The 21107-nt window shown below is 40.5% G+C and overlaps 1 protein-coding gene across 3 annotated transcripts in view; it reads right to left on the reverse strand.

Annotated features, from left to right (window-relative positions):
* The window catches only part of kcnip4a (potassium voltage-gated channel interacting protein 4a), a 339081-nt gene that overhangs the window by 253126 nt on the left and 64848 nt on the right, over positions 1–21107 (reverse strand). The window contains exons 1-2 of one of the 3 annotated variants that reach the window (XM_054748871.2): positions 9267–9394; positions 8545–8698 (exon numbers count right to left, since the gene is read on the reverse strand). The exons of the other annotated variants lie outside the window; for them this stretch is intronic. Of the exons in view, the coding sequence (XP_054604846.2) occupies positions 8545–8683 (139 nt within the window). The 5' untranslated portion in view covers positions 8684–8698; positions 9267–9394. Of the gene's footprint in view, positions 1–8544; positions 8699–9266; positions 9395–21107 lie in introns of those variants that run through there. 3 annotated transcript variants of the gene reach the window in all.

Below are 21107 nucleotides of genomic sequence, written 5' to 3' on the forward strand. Positions count from 1 at the left end.
TCCAGTGATCAAAGCCTACTGGTTGTGCAGCACCAGGCTAAAGACCAAAGGTGACAGATCATTTGCTGCTGTGGCCCCCAGACTCTGGAACTCTCTCCCCCTGAGCCTGAGATCAGTGGACTCAGTGGTCTCCTTTAAAAAGCAGCTGAAGACACTTTAAGCTGGCTTTTGTATGACCTTCTTCACCACTCTCTTTATCCTGCTCTCCCCACCTATTCCACCTTCCTCATGATCCACTGATTTCCCTCTTTCCTATTCACTCTCTCTTCCTTAACATTGTTTTTAATCACAATTGTCTATTTTTTGCTCATTTTAAATATATTTTTAACCATTTTCTAAATTATTTTTTATATTTTTACATATTTTGTTTTTGTGAAGCGCCTTGTGATTTCTATCTTGAGAGGCGCTATAGAAATGATATTTTCTTCTTTCTTCTGCATGAAGATCATCAAGTTCAAGTACCGTTCCACCATGACTGATGAAAATCTGGAAGTGTGCTTGAGGCTGGCTGTGAGCTGTTACTGTCCGGACAATGCATCCCTGGCTGATTCCATTCAGTGCAAGTCATCAGAGTAAACTCAGATAATGACAAAAGTTTACATAGTTAATCATGTTGTGTTGACTACTGACTCATGGCTATATTGGCTCATGTGGTTATGCATGTTTTGTAGTAGGGTAGATCATTTTGACTTGGGTCATTTTATAAGTAGCTCACAAGCTGAAAAAGTGTGAGCACCCCTGGTCTACATTGTATGCCACGTTGCTCCCAAAGGTCAAAGCACACTATTCTAGAATCAACTGCATATTTTGATTACTAATTTGTATCTTTTCAACACATTCTCACACCCGAAGCATAGAAAAATGACGCTGGGTGACCAAGTGTTTGTTTCTGACATGGGAGTTGCAGTGCGTCGGGAGCAGACGCTCTGTGCCAGGGCATCGGTTTCCGACTGAAGCAGTAAAACGGAGATTTCACCGAATTCTGACCTTTAGCCTCTTGCTATTTAACCTTCCCCTCACCCCCATCCTAACCTCAACCCTCTTGTGCATGCAAACCTGTGTTCCTAGTTGTACCGTCCTTCTCCAACATGATAAATGTTAAGTTAAGAAAGTGCAACAGGGTTAAGTTAGGGTGGGGGTAAGGGGATGGTTAAATAGTTTATTGTTAAAGAGGATAGAGGTTGAATGTTGGTAAAATGTGCGTTTTACCGCGGGCGTTGGAAATAGACGCTCTGGCACAGCACGTCACCCAGCTTCCTTTTTTGACGCTTCGAGTGTGAGAATGTGTTGGTTTATTTAAGCTATTGGATGTGAAAATGTGAAAAACCATGGCACCACAAATGAGGTGGTAAGAAGGGTGCAGCATTAATAGCAAGGTGAAAATTCATCTTGGAGCTACGTATTTTAGGCTTAGAAGAATGAACGGATTCTCTCGTGAGATTTCATTACTGTTGAAATGGGCAAAGAGGAAGGAAATCAATTTGGCCATTCCTGTGTCCCATGAAGGACGCGACCCTGGGGCTGAGTCTCAAGGTGCAGGTATTCTGGTTCTTATAGCCTCAGAGTGCCTGTGGATTCATACAGTATAAAAAGGAAAGACGTGCAGAACAGCGTATATGTTACATGTCTGAAATTAGTGGGGATCTTTGTAGTGTGTGTGCCACAGATACTACCTTGAATAAAAATAGATGAAACATAACAGATTTTAAGAGTAAAATAGCTAAACAACATATTAAAGGACTGAAAGTAAAACAAAAAGCCTTTTTTCAAGCTGCAGACTGAATAAAAGAAGGAGCAATAAATAGAAATCAAAGATAACATCTTAAATATAATTAAAACATCAATATGTCCACATACTGTATATGAATGTCGTACTGTGGAGAAGCGGTGCATCTGTCCCTCAGTGGGTGCATTCAGAGCTACTGAGTTACTGGTGCAGTGCAGAGACGAATAGAATTTATGACAGTATCAGTACCTGAGGTGTTCTGGGGGGCGGGACTTATCCTGCAGGCTTGTGCGTTCACTTTTATCAGAGAGAAATGGTGTCAATAGCATCCACAATTTGAAATACAACAGTTAAAAACAGCTGTAGAGTGATGCATTACTGAAAATGGCCCACCTTTATAGCTCTAGGTGTTCAAGATGTGAGATTTTATTTCAGGTGATACAAACAATGACAGAAGGACATCAGTTTATGTTGAACTAAACTAAATTACTAGATTATGTTAAAACAGAGAGACTGTAGCAAGCTTGATTATACTGCACATTGCATTCGTTTGTCTGTTGCTGCCCTCGTCTGGTGGATAAGTAGAAGTGCATTGATAGATTTCACCACTATGCACAATGAAGCAACTACAATAACGGGGAAAATGTAAGTGATTTATGTCATTTACATGAAAAAAACAGTCCTAAATTTCTATAATATAAAAAACACTCAAGTTCTAATTTAATATAATAAAAGTCAACATGTTTCATTGCGTCTCAAATGTGCAGGTAACCAATTAAATCTTTTTTAATGGCAGATGTCTTTCACCAGTATGTAACCTGGGGCTTATTTTCTTCCCAGAGACACGCTTTATTGAGCAGATTAACTTTCTGGAGGGCTGTACTGACACCTGGTACAGTAGGTTTACATGCTGAGAAGCTATTTTGAGAAACACTCAGGGATAATATCATTAATATAAGATGCCACCTAAGCAGAAGAGACAAGACCAACATATGCTGTTTGAGAAGGCTGGTAAAAATGTGAGGTTGCATTTATTATTTCTGTAACAGTGATTCACAAACGTTTCATAATGAGTCCGATCTTAGCTGTAGACCCAACTGAAATCTGGCATCACCAAATAAACCGACTAATCTGCTTGGATGTCTATGGTAAAATGGTAAATGGCCTGTATTTGATATAGCGCCTTCTAGAGTCATGGGACCCCCAAGTCACTTTACAACACAATCAGTCATTCACCCATTCACACCCACATTCACACACTGCTGGTGGTGAGCTACGATGTAGCCACAGCTGCCCTTGGGCGCACTGACGGAGGCGAGGCTGCCGAGCACTGGCGCCACCGGTCCCTCCGACCACCACCAGCAGGCAACGTGGGTTACGTGTCTTGCCCAAGTACACAACGACAGCAAAAGACTGAGCGGGGCTCGAACCTGCAACCTTCCGATTACAGGGCAAGCACTTAACTCCTGTGCCACTGTCGCCCACTTTCTCCTACCTTAAAGCTTGGCTAATGTATGGTTCAAACTTGTAGTTTTTGTTCTACTACGTGAGGCATACAACTACTTGGCAAAACTACCCACTGTGTACAAACTAGTTTCAACTGTGAACATTCTCAGGTCAGAAGAGAAATGTTGTGAGATCAAATGTGACTTTGGAGTAAACAAATATAGTGGAGGAGGAGTCTGCAACACAATTCCGTCTCCTCGATTTTGATTGTCTAGATGTCACATTTAACAAGCAGTGTTCTTAGGCTGGGAATATAGTTGGTTTTTAACCTTGCGTTGATGCAGGCAGCCTTTTGTTCACACACTTGCTGCTGCACTGTACGTAGTACTGGAGGACTCCACTAGACGGCACAGTAGAGAACTTAGACCAGCTAGTGTGCTGGGTTTGTAGGGTACAAACAAAACAAACGTGGCAACATGGTAGGAGAGATCAACAGCTGGTTAATTTTGAGATCACAACAGAGAAAAATGAGCGGTATCTTAGATAGTTTTTAAGAACTCTAAACCAGAGACGGCGTGACAATGTTTCTCTTGTTGGTCAACTAAAGTTGTCCATTGCATTTTTTTATAGGGCGAGCTTGGGAACAAGCGTGCGCACATTGAGAGTAAACATCACGACTCTAAAGATGATTTTCACCCGTGTGTGTCCGGTCTGCCAGATCGGCTCGGGGTCTTGCGCCTGCCGATGGCGTCACACTAAGGCAAATACACTTGGCTAGAATACATTGCAATGTTTCGGGGGATATTCTGTCACACATAGGTTTTGGGAAAGAGTTTAGCAGTTTTTTTTTAATAAGTTCATGATTCTTACCACTTAAATTTTTCTTTATAACTGTAGTTGGTTAATGAAACTGCTTATTGTCAAAATCAGACTGTGCCAAAATGCACAACCGTTCTTATATGTGAACATTTTTTTAATGTATTTACATAATTAGAAGCACTTTCTGTTTATGTAAATCTTCTGTATATTTATTAGTTCTTATTGAAATAAATGCATTCATTCATTTAAAATGTTGTATACTTGCTATTTGTTCAATAAAGTTCTTAAATTTTTTTTGCCTCATTTCATCAAAATCAGAGCTGCTCTGGGTCGCTATTTATTAATAGATATGTTTGCTTTTAGTTTACATTTTCTTTGGCAATATAAACATATTTACTCCCAAAACTGTTTTGTTGGACTACAGGACTACAAACTCCAAAACTACAACCGCAAATTTTCTGAACCAATCATCGCTGTCAACGTGTTAACGTAACTTTTATGAGCTTGGTATTGTAACTTCCATAAGTCTTTCATTTAGGCTATCATCTAGTGTGACATCATCAGCAGGAGCCTGAGCCGATTGTGGGTGTTTCTTAATGTCAAGGCGACTTGCCTTGCAAGGCGATGTCTTGCGAGGCAAGTCGCCTTGCTTACAAGGACACTGCCCTTCTTGGTCAAAGAAAACGGTTAAATGGAACAGACTACCGCGGCTTCCACGGCGGTCACGTAACGTCACATGACACGGGAGATAACTTTATATGTTATATGTATTAGTTTATATATATATATATATATATACATATATATATATATACATATATATATATATATATATATATATATATAAAACGAGGCTTTTGCTTTTTAAATTGTGTATGTTTATTAAATTAAAAATATAAGCAAGTTACTACCCGCTAGCCACCAAAGCTGCAACTACTAAGCAACTAACCAACCATAGATAACTTCTTTAGATCCAAAATAAAAACATTTTAAATTAGCTGACTTACTTTTACACTTGAAAATTGTCCCCAAAGTAGCTGTCGGCTTCTGATCCGCCGTATTTCTGAAAATACAGCGGTGTATTGTGGGTAATTGTTGACCAAGGCTAGGATACAAGACACCTCCCGTATATCCTTGCTCAGCTAGCTAAACGGCTAAAAAACATAGAACACATGCCTCGGTAGAACATGAACACTGGAACCGATTAGAACACGTCTTGGTTGCTCCTGATGACGTATCTCCTAGGCAACCGGGGCGGGGCCAAGACATCAAGGCAAGGTTCCTTGATATTGAGAAACACCCCCGGTGCCTCCTCCGGGCCTAACGAGCATACATCAAGGCCTTAGTTCTTCTGCACCATAGCAAATACAGGTGTGAGACAAGTTGTCCTTGTGGGACAGTTGGAGAATCATCTAAGTCTTTTTACCTACACTTTAAAACAAAAATAAAGCTTTGCGAGGACAGAATTGCTCCAATGAAAGGAAAGGAATGAAAGTCTCATAGTAACGTGGCTGACAGAAACACCTGGGCTCTGCGGCAGCTCTAGCTATTGTTGCCAGCTTAATAAATACATCCATTCAAATGACAACCGTGTATACTCATGTAAATAAAAACAGGGCTATGCACCTCCAACCCAAGGCAAGCAGTTAGAAATGTGTAGCACTGATGAAATGATGTAGAAACTGCACCTGTACTGAAGTAACCAACCTAACCAGAACAAAATCTAAATATAAAAGATGAGTATTCTCTTATTCATGACTAAAACAAAAGATTTTAATGTTTTTCTTGCTTTTTTTCCTCCTGCAAGAAAAATCACAGTAAAATTCATAATTGTTTCATAAGATAACCCATTTATCTAAACAACTGACATGCTGCTCCAGGACGGGCAAGCATCTGTCGGTGACACAGTTCCAGGTGTTATGGTCATTTCTGACATATATAAACATCAAAAAGGAATTCACTGAATTAAAATAGATTAAAAAACGACAACTCAAGCCTTTTAATGAGTATAATGAGCACTCCGTGTTACCAGTAAAGAAAATGAGATTATGTTTTTTAAATCTACACTAAGGAATTATTAATAGCATAGCACTGAATAAAAGTAACACCTGAAAACAATTTTAAAAAGCTACAAAGCTAAGCAATGAAAGCAGTGAGCTAGACAAAACACAATACTCCCATTAAAACTCCAGATCCAGCCTCCTCCAGTGTATCCCAGACGAGGCTGGCTTGTGAGACTACAACATACAGAGGAGGTCTGGACACATGGTGGAAGTTTGAGTATTTCTAATAAAAACGGCGTCGAACAGCCCTCACTAAAACAAGCTCCTGAGGTTTAGTCGAGTCCAAAACTAATTCTTAAAAAGTTGCCACTGACTGTATATTGTAGGGCAGGCAATCGCTTGGGTCCACCAGGGATTCCCAGAAAACGGACAAAGTCTGAACCAAGTCAGAACTATAGCAGTAGTGAAACAGTGAGAAGGAGTCATTGGACAGCGCTGTTGACCATCTGACTAGTCAGCAGGTTGTTTTGCTTGGGGCTCTATGACAACCCTGTAGTGTCGCTGATCATTTTATCATGTTGCTCGTTCATGCCGCTTTGCGCTGTATAACATATGAAAGATCAGACCATACCCAACACAACATGCCACCCAGCTCCTGGTGCAATCTACTGTCATCTCCCGCCTCGATTACTGCAATGCCCTTCTAACTGGTCTTCCAGGCTGTACGGTGAGACCTCTTCAAATGGTCCAGAACGCAGCGGCGCGTCTGGTCTTCAATCAGCCAAAAAGAGCACTCGTCACCCCTCTGTTCATTGAGCTCCACTGGCTACTGCTAGCAGCACAATCAAATTCAAATCGCTAACACTAGCATACAAAGTCCGAGATGGTACGGCTCCCATTTACCTGAATCCTCTTGCAAAGTCTTACGTCTCGGCCCGGCCGCTCCGGTCATCACAGGATCGTCGGCTAGCAGTACCTACACCACGCTCAGGACAATCCAGACTCTTCTCATGCATCGTTCCACAAATGTGGAATGACCTACCAAGCACTACCAGAACAGGGGCTTCCTTTTCGATTTTCAAGAAACTCCTGAAGACCCTGCTCTTCAGAGAGCATCTTCTAAACTAGCACCTTCCCTGCACCCGTCCACCCTCTCTACTGTCCACTCCTTGTTCCCTACTCTCCATGAATGATGTCAATGTTGTTGTTGTTAATGTTGTTGTTAGCCTCAAGGGCAACATGCCGATTATCACTTGTAAGTCGCTTTGGACAAAAGCATCTGCTAAATACATAAACATAATCACAAATATCATCGTTGAGATAAACACCAGAAAATATGATAAAACTTCAGCTCTATATCATCCATCTCAGTAGATAATCTGAAACTTTTAACTTTTAAATCCTGCATCACAGCAGGAAAAGGCTTTCCTAAAACCTTTGCTCATTCTGTAAGACAATGCAGCTGCCTATTATAAAGATATAACCTCAGCAAGGATCAATACTGATTGAGCTTCAAAGTGAATTAATTCACAGGTCCTGTCTACAGTGACTCTTGATATGGTCCAGATCACGTTTCACTCATGTAAAAAGAAACGTGCATCGTGTTTTTTCCAAACAGTCTCTGAACATTTGAATCATTTTGTACTTCATTTTTTATTTTTTAAGTTTATTTAAAGATTTTGATTCTGCCTCAGACTCATTTATTATTGTCACATAAAAGCATTTCAGCTACACAGATGAGATAAATGTGTTATTCAGACCAGCCTAATTAAATAAATAACCTTAAGTCAATTAAAAAACACCTTAAATAATGCTGTAAGACACAAAGTGCAGAGGGCAGTTTAACCCTCACAGACTCAGGGAGGAAGCTGTTCAGCATTGCTATTCCGGACTTGACGCTACTGTCTGAAGGAAATTGGGTGAAGCTCAAGGACTAAATTGGCTGGGTCCACAATATGCATAGAAACCCTGAGAAACCCTGATTTTTTTCTGCGTGGCCCTTTACTAAATTATCTGGCCATTGAACTTGTGGTTTGGTATCTTGTGATCTTAAGAAGGGAAGCTGCTGTTGGTCATTCTAACGCCCGGAACACACCAGACACGGAAGCACGACGATGCGCCGTGGAACGACAAGTGCTTCTTGTCAGCTGCGCGTGAGTTTTGTGAGCGATCCGTTTTGCGGCGCTTCACAGCTGGTGTGTTCCAGGCGTAGCCATTCTTCGCAATGTCTTCTAATCAGCAGTTATCGTACCAGACTGTTGTGGGAAATGTCATGATATTGTTCATACTGCTAAAAAGAACAGTGGCAATCAGATCAGCATTTTCAGTCATTAATGTGCATTTGTAATTATGATTTGGTGTCTAAAAGACGTTACTTTCTATTTCAAACTTTACACTTACATCAAAACAGCATGCACTACTCATTCATATATGTTTAAATGTAAATTTATATAAAGAAATTCTTCTTAAAAATGTAAAACTTTTGGCATTCATCTCTGTAGCCTGTTGATAATTTACCAGTTTGTGTGTTTTTGTGTGTGCCTTTTGTACCTTTGGGGACTGGGGAGGCCCAGGTGATGATGCGCCGCACCAACCAACAGTTAAGGAGGAGCTTATTGGAGAAGCCGTGGGTTTTACGAACTGGAGGCAGGTCCTGCTTTCCCTGAGATCTCTTGGTCGGTGTACACATGGTTCACTTTTGTATCTATTAGAAACAGGAGCCTTTCAAGTAGGAGCTATGGCATCAAAGTTGGATGCAGGATTAACTGTATCATAAATCCAGTGTTGATCCCTTTATAGTCACTAGTAAAGGGTTAACACAAGTAGCGACCGCTGCAGTGTATTCAACCAAATGTCACAGGTTTGCATTTGCAAACACGATCTTAATAATATGCAAAGCATATTAATAATAATATGCAAAGCATTGTAATGTGCCCTTTTGGAGCTGGAAAAGGCTCCTCTGAAGTTTTCAGGCTATCTGCAGAGACTCTCTCCAATGAACAGATGTATAAATTAAACCAGCAAAAGTTTGGAATCCTTGAAGAACCATTGAACGAAACAAGACAGATAAGTTTCTAACAATGCTGAATAGAACATGTAAACGACACCCAGCACCCAGTCAGGACTATATTTACAGTCTAGATCCATCAGAGAGCATTCAGCTACTCTGACTGCAGAGCTGTAATTCTGATCTCTGCAGTTAGAAATGTTTATCATTTGCACCACTGCTCAGAAGCTGAGACTATAAGCTGTTCTTTTTGGCATTGCCTTACCTTGAGGTAAAACACGATGTGTGTGCTCTCCCTTCTTCAGCCTGCAAGTGATCCTCAGGCTTCACACGAGCATTTTCCCTTTCCTGAGCTGATCAACAGAGTGTAACAGGGGACGGTGGAGGGAGGAGGAGGTGGAGGAGAGCAGAGAGTCTCAATGAATGGGAGAGAGAGAGCGAGAGCGTGAGAGAGTCACTGAAAGATGGTGTGGCTTCAACTCAGAGGACGTTTGTGTTATTGAAATGTCCAAAGAGAGAGTCTGAGATACTGGCGCCTCCATTCTCAGTAGAGCTCTTTGATCATTCTTCTTGAGCTACTTGAAAAACAGATGAAAGCCTTTGAACACGCAAGATATATGTATACCTTCAACATATCTCAAGGTTTAAGTATCCAGGTGAATATTTAAAACTTTGAACCAGAGACAGATGCTGAATGTTAGAGGATATCAGATTTCTTCAATTTCAATGAGCATTTTCTGATTTAAACTGAACATTTTAAAATTGCCTTTTATTTAGTTTCTTCCATCAATTAAAATAGCAATACCATTAATTAAGACAGACCTAAAAGAAAAAATATTATATCTATCTATCTATCTATCTATCTATCTATCTATCTATCTATCTATCTATCTATCTATCTATCATCTATCTATCTATCTAATATATATATATATATATATATATATATATATATATATATATATATATATATATATATATATATATATATATATATATATATATATATAATTATTTATTTTGTTTTTTCTTCCAGAAAACTGTATGGTCCTTATAGGATGGCACAAATGTCCTAGCACAATATTTTATTTTATAACTCAGACTTGTCCTTATTCAAGGGGATTTGCTTTTATTTATTTACTTTGTTTTTACATTATATTTATTAATTTTAAATTTTGGATTCAATTAAACTGAATTAAATTATGTCTTAAAGATTGCAATTGTATAGTCTGGTTTTCTGTATTGCTACGTACCGTATCGTCGCCCCACGTTGTGATACATATCGTGTTGCCCCCTGTTTCGTGGCATATATTGTATTGTCTCCCCTGTACCATGATATATATCATATTGATTTCCCTGTATTGTAATACATATCATATCATATCTCATGTATTGCAGTATATGTTGAATAATCTTCCCTGTATCCTGATATTTATCGTATTGTCTTCCCTGTATTGTGATATGCACATCACCAGATTCTTGTCAATACGCACCTCTAGTACTCACATACCCGGATGTTATTAACTGATTTGATAGTTATTGATCAACTATGTTTGTGCTTATGTCTTTTATATTTCAATACACAATAAGTGTCATTAGTTTCTGTAAGCAATATGCAAGTGCTCTTGTCCCAGGTCACTGGTTTAATGGGCTTGAGTCTAAATCTAAATCCACCTAACATCAAACGCTGCACCTTGATAAATGGTTGTGCTTAATGCAACATGGCACTACTACATCTAATTGCTTCCCTTGAGATGATTTATACTCTGAGAAACCAGAGGGGTGTCCTGAACAGTTTTGACAGCGAGTTGAAACACACTCATAGATAAACCAAGCAAACATTTGTAGTAACTCCCTCTTTTGTGGCGGGCTGGCTAATAAATATATTCATGGATATATCAGGGTATATACAGCAATCCTTAAGTAAAATTTACTACTTTTTAATACTTTTTTTACTACCTTCAGAATTTTTTTAAAACCATCACAACACTAAATTGCAAGTGTTAATCAGCGACCTATTTACACATATTTTAACATATATAACATACAAAAAGAATAGACTTAAGCCTGATTTATGCTTCTCCGTCTGCGTCAGTGCGGAGACACGCAACGCCATTATCCGTCCTTGCGTAGGGCACGCAAGTACGTACGGAGTCGAGCCCACTTTTTTAAACATCTGTAGAACGAGACGGATTACGCAAGCTTGTGATTGGTCAGGACGCCGCTGTTGTTTACAGCGCCGCCATTGCAAAGAGAGCCGAGTTTAACTAGCGGCAGACACGGAGAAGCTTGAAGAATACCTCGCGAAAAAACTCTAAAAACATGAACGTTTAATTCTCCCGTGACTGGAGGAGTGAAAAGATGCGCAGCAAGCGTTTTATTTGTGGACGGAAATAACAGGAAACGTGGGTTTAGAGGTGGGGAGCGCATGAAGCGGTGGGAGAATGAGAGACAAATATGTCCGTGTTAAAAGTCTCTTATATACACAAAAAACAAAATAAACACACGATCTTGGACCGATACATGACAGGATACCAAAGAACAGCGCTATGCCCTCTGTTGTTCTGCCGGGCAATTGCTTTGCAACGCTCTCCAGGAGACGGAGAAGTAAAAGAGCAAAACGCTTCCGTCAATCCGTGCGTGTCTGTCCCTTGCGGAGCTGACGGAGAAGCATAAACCAGGCTTTAGAGACTCACTGATGTTGACAATGTATTGCACATATTTATTTTACTTAGAAAATAAGCCAGGCACTTCTGTTCAGCGGTTCAGACAGTTGACCACGAGGCCTGAAATGATGCACAACGACCACTGAATATGACGTCATCATTATGTGACCGGATATGCTAAAGTAGGGCTGCTCGATTATGGCAAAAACAATAATCACGATTATTGTGACTGAAATTGAGATCTCGATTATTTAAGACGATTTTTCAATTTATGTAGATTTTTATTTATTTATTTTTATTCAGTCATAAAACTGCTCAGGGCACAATCAGGGCAAAAATAAACAAGAAACAAGATGATCACTAAAATAACTCCTGATTCCCAGTATAAAAAGACCAATATACTTATAGCTCATAGTTTATGACCCAAGGGCTATAGACCTTGGTTTAACTCATGTAAGTCTAACCAGTACAGACCCAAATACCAATATCTTGCAAATACTGACAGCAAGAATTATACAGTGGCATTCATAACAAATACATGCAAATTGCTGTTCACTAAATGTTGCATAACATTTATTGAGTCATGTCAAGGTGCTGTAGGAGAGTGCACTAGCACCGTGTCCTCAGAGAGGTTAGTTATTATTTATCAGCGTGAGGAACTTATTTCTACCTTATTTATAAACTATTTATTTACAAGTCCATCAGTTAATGTAATAATTGTCTCAACCACAGCTGCACCCCCCCACCCCCAACCCGGTCTCACAGCAATCAGTGGCACGCTGCACGTGTGTTTAGCGCGCCGCACGCGCACATTTAGCCGTTTTTAATCGGCTCAGGAGTCCGCGGGTGCGGTGTGTGTGTCACTCACTCTGGTTAATCCAACAGGGAGCCGGCTCCGAGAGCTGTCTTTAGCGACTGACACATCACTACATCATTCCCTTTCCTAATGTCCTGAAGAACGGTCCGGAGCGCAGGCGGAGTGTTTAGCTAACCTGCAGGAAATGTCGACGACAGTTATCCAGAAAGTAGCTAAGGGTTACCAGAGATGTTTCTGAGGTGTTCGCTAGGTACTTTTACGATTTAAAAAGTCAAGAAGGGGTCTGAAAAGCTGCTAGAAATAGCGTCAAAGTCGCTAAGTTAACTTGGCAACACTGGGAGGAGCGCTTCATTTGCAACTCAAGGCAGCGCAAGCGGGAGGAGCAAATAATCGGCTTGTTTTGTTTTTATAATCGTTCAAAACATTTCATTCGGAATATATTTCTATGTCGATGTTCAGAATACGACATCTGATAGTCTGAAAAAATAATACCTAATTTGGAAAAAATAATACCTCTGAGACCAAATTTAACACTTTTAATGGCCTTAAATTTGACTATTTTTATTTATCACTTTTTAATACTTTTTAAAACCCCGCGGACACCCTGATATATACTGTGTATTTTTTGTAAGGCATTAGATGAGGTGCATCCCCATTCCAGAGGGGAAAAGCTGGACAGCTTTATCCCCAATCCTGAAATATTTATGTTCACGAAGGAGTTGATTTTCAAGGCCACTGTTCGCTGATAAACACAACAACCTCAGCTCAGTGCAAGCCATCTGTTAGACCTGTTGTCAAGACCAATGTCGTTACTGAAACCAAACTGAAACTTAAGGTTCTGGATGTCTTAGGGCTGTGTTGGCTGACGTTGCTCAGCAATATCATGGTTCTCAGCCTCACCCAACTTCCAATTTTAAGTTGTACCTAGACACTGAGGGTTTTGGGGGTAAGCGGGGCCAAACTATGCGTGCACTTGGTTCAAGTGGCTGCCTAGTGGGGTCTGAATCTCTGAGCTCTGTCAGGTCCCTGGCGGAGATTGGTCGCCCTTGGGTCCCTGGCCGCTGCGTTACGAGCTCGGCCAGCTCTCCATCTTCCATACGTCTTTGTGGGCAGGTCTATGGCCCCTCACGTGCTTGTATATGAAAGGTTTCACTATTGGACACTCCTATAGAGAAACCTTACATATACAAGCACGTGTACACACACAGGTGCTCACATGGTGCTCCCATATGGATGAATTATGGCATTTTCAGCACATCACCTGTGTGGTGGCTGTGGTTGGCATTAAATGCACTATAAATTATTACAATGTGTTTCATAGCAAAAATAGTTACTTTTATATTTCTTCATGTAGGTGGCGCAGTGATTATGTGGTCTTGTATTTTGTGTGTCCCCTTTTTATCCTCTCTATTTATGCAGGTCAAGGGGCATCGGATTTCTCTGATCACGAATCAAGAATATTGAACTTGTTGGATTGTCTTCGCCCGATACTGCAGTGAGTAAGGTGCACCCTGAGGACAACTGAGTATGCTGCCTGTTGAATCTGACGTGTAGCCAGTCGGAAAGACAGGTGACATAAGCAGGCTGCATTGAGTGAAGGTTATCCAAATCTTGTTCATAGTCTGCCAATGTTTTTTTTAACTCTAAAGCCATGTTTATTCTTGAGAAGTTTTGCTGAGATTGTGAGATGTCTTGCCTATTCCACGAATGAGTGAGGTTTATGTTTATGTTTATTTATTTAGCAGACGCTTTTATCCAAAGCGACTTACAATTTATAACCTATAGGGCATGTTGTGATCTGTGGGGGAAACCGGAGTACATGCATGCATGGGGAGAACACGCAGCTCCACGCAGAAAGGCTGCAGCCGAGTTTTGAACCTGCAACCTTCATGCTGCGAGGCAACAGTGCTAACAACTGCGCCACCATGCAGCCCATGTGGCCCGACACCACACCCTGTAAGACCAAAACAGTTTTTTATATGACATACCCGTGTGGGGTCTCATGATTTGTGACAATTAAAAAAAATGCTGCCATGTGAACCAGACCTTATGTGCTAGAGTTAACCTGTATGACTAGTACTGCTGTTCATATCTCACTTGTTTAACTAGTAGCGTGAAGGAGCTTGCATCACAGAAATAAGTTTGAGATATTCCCGCTTCATTAGCTTTAAATGAAATCACAATTCTGGAGCTAAAGCTAATGGGAGCAAACTCCTTGCTAGATCTCCATCCCAGCACCCAACATTGCTCCTCTGTCCCCCCCTGAGTGGTCACGCTGCTGTAAAGCGGTTTCAGTATTGTGGTTTTGGAATATTTTTATTACTAGTATGTTCACACAGTATCAGACAAATACCTGAGACTGATATTAGCATTGGAGCCTCCCTAAGAAATACCTTGGGTAGTAATCAGGGGAAATAATTGTAGATTTCCATTGATCCAGGGACAGAAAGACCTTTCTAAGCCTGCATGGCATTTTGTAGTTAACACTCTTTAAATTCAACCAGAAACTGAAAGAAACGACATATGCAACATCTGTGAAGTAAGTCCTTTACAACGTTTTTTTTTTAATAGCTGCAGCCAATGATAAACTCCTTTTGTCATGTTTTATGGTCATGAAACCATTCGAGCATGCCACAGCACACATCACACCTAGTAAAACGGAACACAAATCAATACTGGTGGGGCACGGACAGAGGATTGTTCCCATGTCAGTTACGATTATGAGTCCTGCTCAAGCTGCCCAATATAAATTACTGAAATCCAACCCGCATGCATTAGGTGCTATATCCTTTTAGGTGCTGTGTGGTTTGTATGAATCACAAGTGGGAGCTTTTCCATACTTAAGATTCCATTGTCTGTGTAATGCAGAAACGTTTCTCTAAATTCAATTCAGACACTATTTCCACAAGTGGAGTGGAAAAACCATATTTCAGTAGAAAACTTAAGCTTTCTGGTTGCGCAGCAGTTCTTGTTTTATGGAAATCCTTTGCACCTTTCTACAAAAAATACAGTATTAAGCAAAAATATATGCAGTAAGTCACTGAAACTTGTCTTCTGACCTAAATTCATGTTTATAAAAAATAGTATCCATTTAAACCTGTCTGGCTAAAAGTTCAGTGTGGGGATAAGAAGATGTGCTTGCCCCGTAATCAAAAGGTTGCAGGTTCGAGCCCCGCTCAGTCTGTCACTGCTGTTGCATCCTTGGGCAAGACACGTAAACCTCCTTGCCTGTTAGTGGTGTTCAGAGGGACCAGTGGTGCCTGTGTATGGCAGATTTGCCTCTGTCAGTGCACCCCAGGGCAGCTGTGGCTACAATGTGACTGGGTGAATTACTGATTGTGTTATAAACTGCCTTGGGGGGGGGGGGGGTTCCATGACCCTAGAATGCACTATATCAAACACAGGCCATTTACCATGTTCATTTAAGCCTCATCTAACTGTTCAGATTTCAAATTTACAATAAAATGTGTATGTAGCTACATTTCCTGAAAATGTCTGTAAACCTAAATGGTGTAGTTCTGAGCTCTGAGTGGGTAAATACTTTTTCAAAGGAATGTTTAATGTTTAATCAATACATTTGCAGTGGTCTCTGGTAGAAATAAATGCCTTGCAAGTCGTACTTTGGGGGAAAATAATATACAAGTACACCCTTTCCAGGAACTATTTGTGGCCCACTCCACAGCTGAGCTTCAGACGGCGTAATTTGGAGTCCTATTTCCTGATATTTGGACATCTTGCCTCGAATTGGATAACAGCAACATGATTCTTCCACTGACTTGCAACACTGATACTTTATCTCCACAAATAACACACGCCTGGAGGAGCTTCTGCTGTGTGGTGAAGTTGCTAATGATAATACAAAGCTAACAGTTAACTTGTTCCAATCAAGATGTTCTCTGCCGTTTCCTGGACGCAAAACCAACAACAGTCTTCCCCATCATGAGTCAAGATGGGTGAGTCCATGATTGTTCAATGACACGGTGACATAGATCTGTCAGGCTTTTCTAATTCTAGAGTTTCACCGTCTATTATCTATCACACGCTAGTGCAGGAGATAGGTGTAGGAGACTGTTTTCATGCGCAGCCTGCATGGAAAACTCAGAATAACCGATTTAATCAGATATGATCATTAAAAATGGGTTTTCAGTGTTCCACAGCTTTAAAGTATTGGTGCCAAAACATTGTACCTCAAAGGGAAATCATTCTTTAAGCTCACAAAGTGTTAATTTTCTTCTAAATCTTTCCAAAATTACTCCGTACCACATCTGTTGACTGGTGTGTGTGTGTGCACCTCCAAAGGTTCACATAGTTGTTTTGATTAGACACTTCACCTTCACTAAAAGTTAACAAAAAGTTGTGTTGATCAATGAAATTTTACAAAACTCAGATTTTTAGTGAGTTCCCATGTTTTCATTCTACAGACAAAAATGTACCAAACATTAGGGTGTTGGATCGTTTAGGACTCTGTGAGGCTTTAAGGCCTGGCTTTTTACTGGTGGTTTTACAGACCCTTAGGATTATTAACAGCCCTGCAGCATATGATGGAAGACTCACATTTAGGACAAGGCAGTTCATTTGAACCAAGCCCAGCATTTCCATAAAACTTTGCAGTGATAATGCAGAGGCTCATTACAGAAGCTATTATCCATAGCAAAGAGGTTGCTACCCAACAGTGTCAGCAGCAACACACTGAGGTAGAATAAAAGTCCTCACCTCTATTACCTCTGTAAATCTCCTCCTATGACTAAACAGAGATTACTGAGCACATTTAGTACTCATGTGTGAGTGTGAAAGATCAGCACCACAACTATAGAATCAAGAACTTTGTTGAATTTAGTCTATATTTCATTAGTAATGCCCTATAATGAAATCTACATTTAAAGAGTATTTCTTGGTAATGTATATAACTATTCAAGACCAAACATTAGTTTTGGGTGAACATTGTATGTCCCATGTACTACCATGCACTGCCATTGACAACTAAGGTCGTTTAGATACAGTTAAAACCATTTAATAGCTGTCTGCGAACATTTTAATTAGCTGAGTTTATGTAGGAGTGTCTCGTGATTCACTGTGTTAAAGGATTTTTTCAGCTCTAAGAAAACTGCTCCAACCACATCACCATTGTCTAAGGATCTTCAATATTTTCTGTGAGATAGGTAGTAGCCGGTTTGGTTGAGTAACCTGAGCCAAACCCAAACTGTTCTGGATGCAGTAGCTGACGTTTCTCTGGGAAACTTTGGATATGGCCGGTTAGATAGTGATTGGTCTGTAGTTACTGACTTGGTCAGCGTCGCCAGGTTTCAGAATTGGAATTATGAGTCCTTTTTAGACGTTGTCTGGAAAGTCCCATTTTGTAAACGATAAGTTTATAAGGTGTGTTATGGGGTTTACTGGAGCACTGTGTTTTTTATGAGTTCTGTATCCATACCAAATATGTAGTTTGTTTTTGAATGTTTTAGTTGGTTGATGATGTCCTGGGGTTTCACTCGCATCTGTCGTGTTGAGACTAAAAGGATCTGCTGACTCGGTGGCTGGGATCTCCATGAGGTTTGTCGGTTTGAAATTAGACGCCAACTCTTCTACTGAATTAATGAAGCAGTTGTTTAGAGCATTTGCCATTGCTGTCGAGTCAGTTGTAATGTCATGACCTCTGCGTTCCTGAGCTCCGTTTTAACCACTACACAGTGGACAGCTCCTCGCTCCGGCCCCGCTGAGAGAGGATCAGCACCATGGAGAGAGGCACGCTGAGACGCACCCTTCCCGCCGGCCCGCTGACACCAGCTGCAGCTAATCAGGACTTATCAAGACTCCTTACAAAGGAAGAAGAGAAGCGATCGAAAAGGAGAGTTGGAGAGGAAAGTTGGAGAGACAGAGTCGTGAAGAGAGTCGTGGAGAAGAGCAACCAGAGATCAAAAAGAGATCGAGCACATGAGACGAGCAGCAGAGGATGGGTCTGTTGTATCCTCACAGAACAAGGCTATCCCAGCATGCTTTGCGCACCGGCTGTGGATTTTCAACAGGAAGAGAAAATGGGGAGAGCTACGAGGTTTTAAACATAAGTTTGTTTAAAAACTAGCCGTAGAAAGTTAAAAGCTTAAAGCGGTTCTGTTTATAGACATTTTGCGTTAGTATTTTTGTTTTTCAATTACATTTTAAGCAGAAATCAGCCAGAACGAGTTTGTTTTGTGGGTCCCGTAGTTATTCCTCTCTCTCTCTGTGTGTGTGTGTGTGTGTGTGTGTGTGTGTGTGTGTGTGTGTGTGTGTGTGTGTGTGTGTGTGTGTGTGTGTGTGTGTGTGTGTGTGTGTGTGTGTGTGTGTGTGTGTGTGTGAATGTGTGTGTGTGTGTGTGTGTGTGTGTGTGTGTGTGTGTGTGTGTGTGTGTGTGTGTGTGTGTGTGTGTGTGTGTGTGTGTGTGTGTGTGTGTGTGGAATTAATCTACTTGTCATTTCTTTTAGTGACAGAGCGTTTTTATTAAGCTTAGAGGTGAAGAGTGAAGCCATCTACACATGAGTACAGTAGTTATTCTGTGTTCTGCTGTGAAAAGTAGTTTTACATTCAGGGATTTACACAGCTGACAAGTTTTAATGAAGTTAAAATAGTTTGTGTGAAGAATATAATTTTATTTTCTCATGTGGATAAATGTAAAAATGTGTTTATTGCCTTTTTGTCACCTGCGATCTGATTTTCTCTGTTTAGGACTGCAGGTGTCCAGGGTCAGGAGAGGCTTTACCTGGTGGTCCTCCTGGGAGAGAGGCCTTCTACTGTCATCATGTTAATGTTATTTAGCTGTTTGATATTTGAACACATTTATTAAAGCAAATACTAACTGATAACTCTTTCTGGTCATTGATTTTATCAACAGTTTAACAGATGTTTTTGAACATTTTTACATGAACAGAAAATTAAAAGATGGTAAGGAGACAAGATTTTTTAATTGTTACGTGATGAAGGAACCATTTCTCCCCTCTAACAGCTGTCCTTGTGACACAGTGCCAGTGTGCATGAACAGCCAAGGTCATGCATTCACTTCTAATGTTTACATTCCAGCAGAGAAGACAGAAGAACGAAGAATGAACTCTTTTCTTTAATTAATCAAAGAACTCTATTTTAATAAAGCTAATCAAAACAACTGTTAGTCAATAATAACCATGTGACCGATCTGTGAAATCACAATGTTATGATTAACATGTTTAATGAGTAATATGACTTTGGTCTAGCTGCACTAGACATCCTGATTCACATAATGTCAACGCATGACACATTGTTTACTCATCCAATCAGAAGCTTCATTCTGAAGCGTGGCAGAGTCTCTGTGGTGTTTATTTAATCTTTCCACTGCGATTCGTCCAGAATCGTAAACAACCAAGATTAATAAAACAGAACAACGCCATTTTGAGTCAGTATTCAGCCAGCTCTCAAGATCATCTGATGTCCATCATTGCTAAGTGAAGTACGGACCGGCCATCTGTAAGTTTTACTTTCAAGCTGAGAACTGTCAAGCTGGGAAAATCCTGTTGTTGTTACCAACAAAACAACGGTTCCTTCAGAATAAAAGCTGAACTCGCTGACCCAAAGGGGGGTCCCTTTGACGCTGTGAAACACCTGCCGTTTTTACCTGGAGGCTATCCAAAGACTGGTTTGTCATGCTGAAGACGCCGTTTCATCGGCTCCAGTACCAGAAGAGGGTCGTGAACCTGGCAGCCTGATCTAAGAGGAGGTCTCACTGACGGGTAATGTAGAACGGCACAGATAGCGTCTCACGTCTTTTCTGACTAAGGTTCAAACATCGATCAGTTAGGAGCAAAACTACATCTCCCACTCAGAGTAGCTTCTCCAGAACAGAGATTTTGAACTGACATCACACCAACACACACTCCACCTCATTGCATTCCATTCGCATCCATCACTAGAGAGTTAGTCTTATTAATTGTTTAAAATAATTTAGATAATACATTTTGCTTAAACGTTCCCAGGTCTCTCTCTCTTCTCTTGTCTCTCAGTTCATGCAAAGTGCTTAATTTAAATTTCCCTGTAATAAAAAGGACCACTTCTGATTTTAAAAGCCCAGGTCCTGAGATGGGGTCCCTGCCAGGTATGGATCATTAATATCTCTGGTCATTAATTAAATTTTAATACCCTTCATTTCCATTACAATAATGACGCGCCTTTGCCAGATATTTATACATTTTTAAAACAGTGTCAAGTTTGAGACATATTTGAGCTCTTTAAACCATCTGAAACAAAATAAAACAAAAAAAGTTGATGTCCTAGTTTGAAACGAGGCGATCTCAAATTCAGCTGCTAGAGAGCAGCATCTCCTTTAACGTAAAGGGGGGTTGGCATCAGTCACCCTCCACAGGAGGCGCTGTTTCATCTCAAACCACCCTAAGGCTGACGTGGCGTATAGAAGCTATTTTAGGCCTATCACTGAAGGAAGGTTTCCCTGTCTTGTAAGTTGAATACTGTTTATTTTCATATTCTTTCTCGAGTGTACGTGGCACTGTGTACAATTTATTGTGTAACAGGAGATAGAAATATCCCCGCCGGAAGTTCGCTTCCATCGGTAGGCGACTGATCCCCGACTTCCAAAACCCGGTCAGTTACTAGCATTAAACCGCTA

This window comes from Nothobranchius furzeri, chromosome 2, assembly GCF_043380555.1.
Source record: "Nothobranchius furzeri strain GRZ-AD chromosome 2, NfurGRZ-RIMD1, whole genome shotgun sequence".
Lineage (NCBI taxonomy): Eukaryota > Metazoa > Chordata > Actinopteri > Cyprinodontiformes > Nothobranchiidae > Nothobranchius > Nothobranchius furzeri.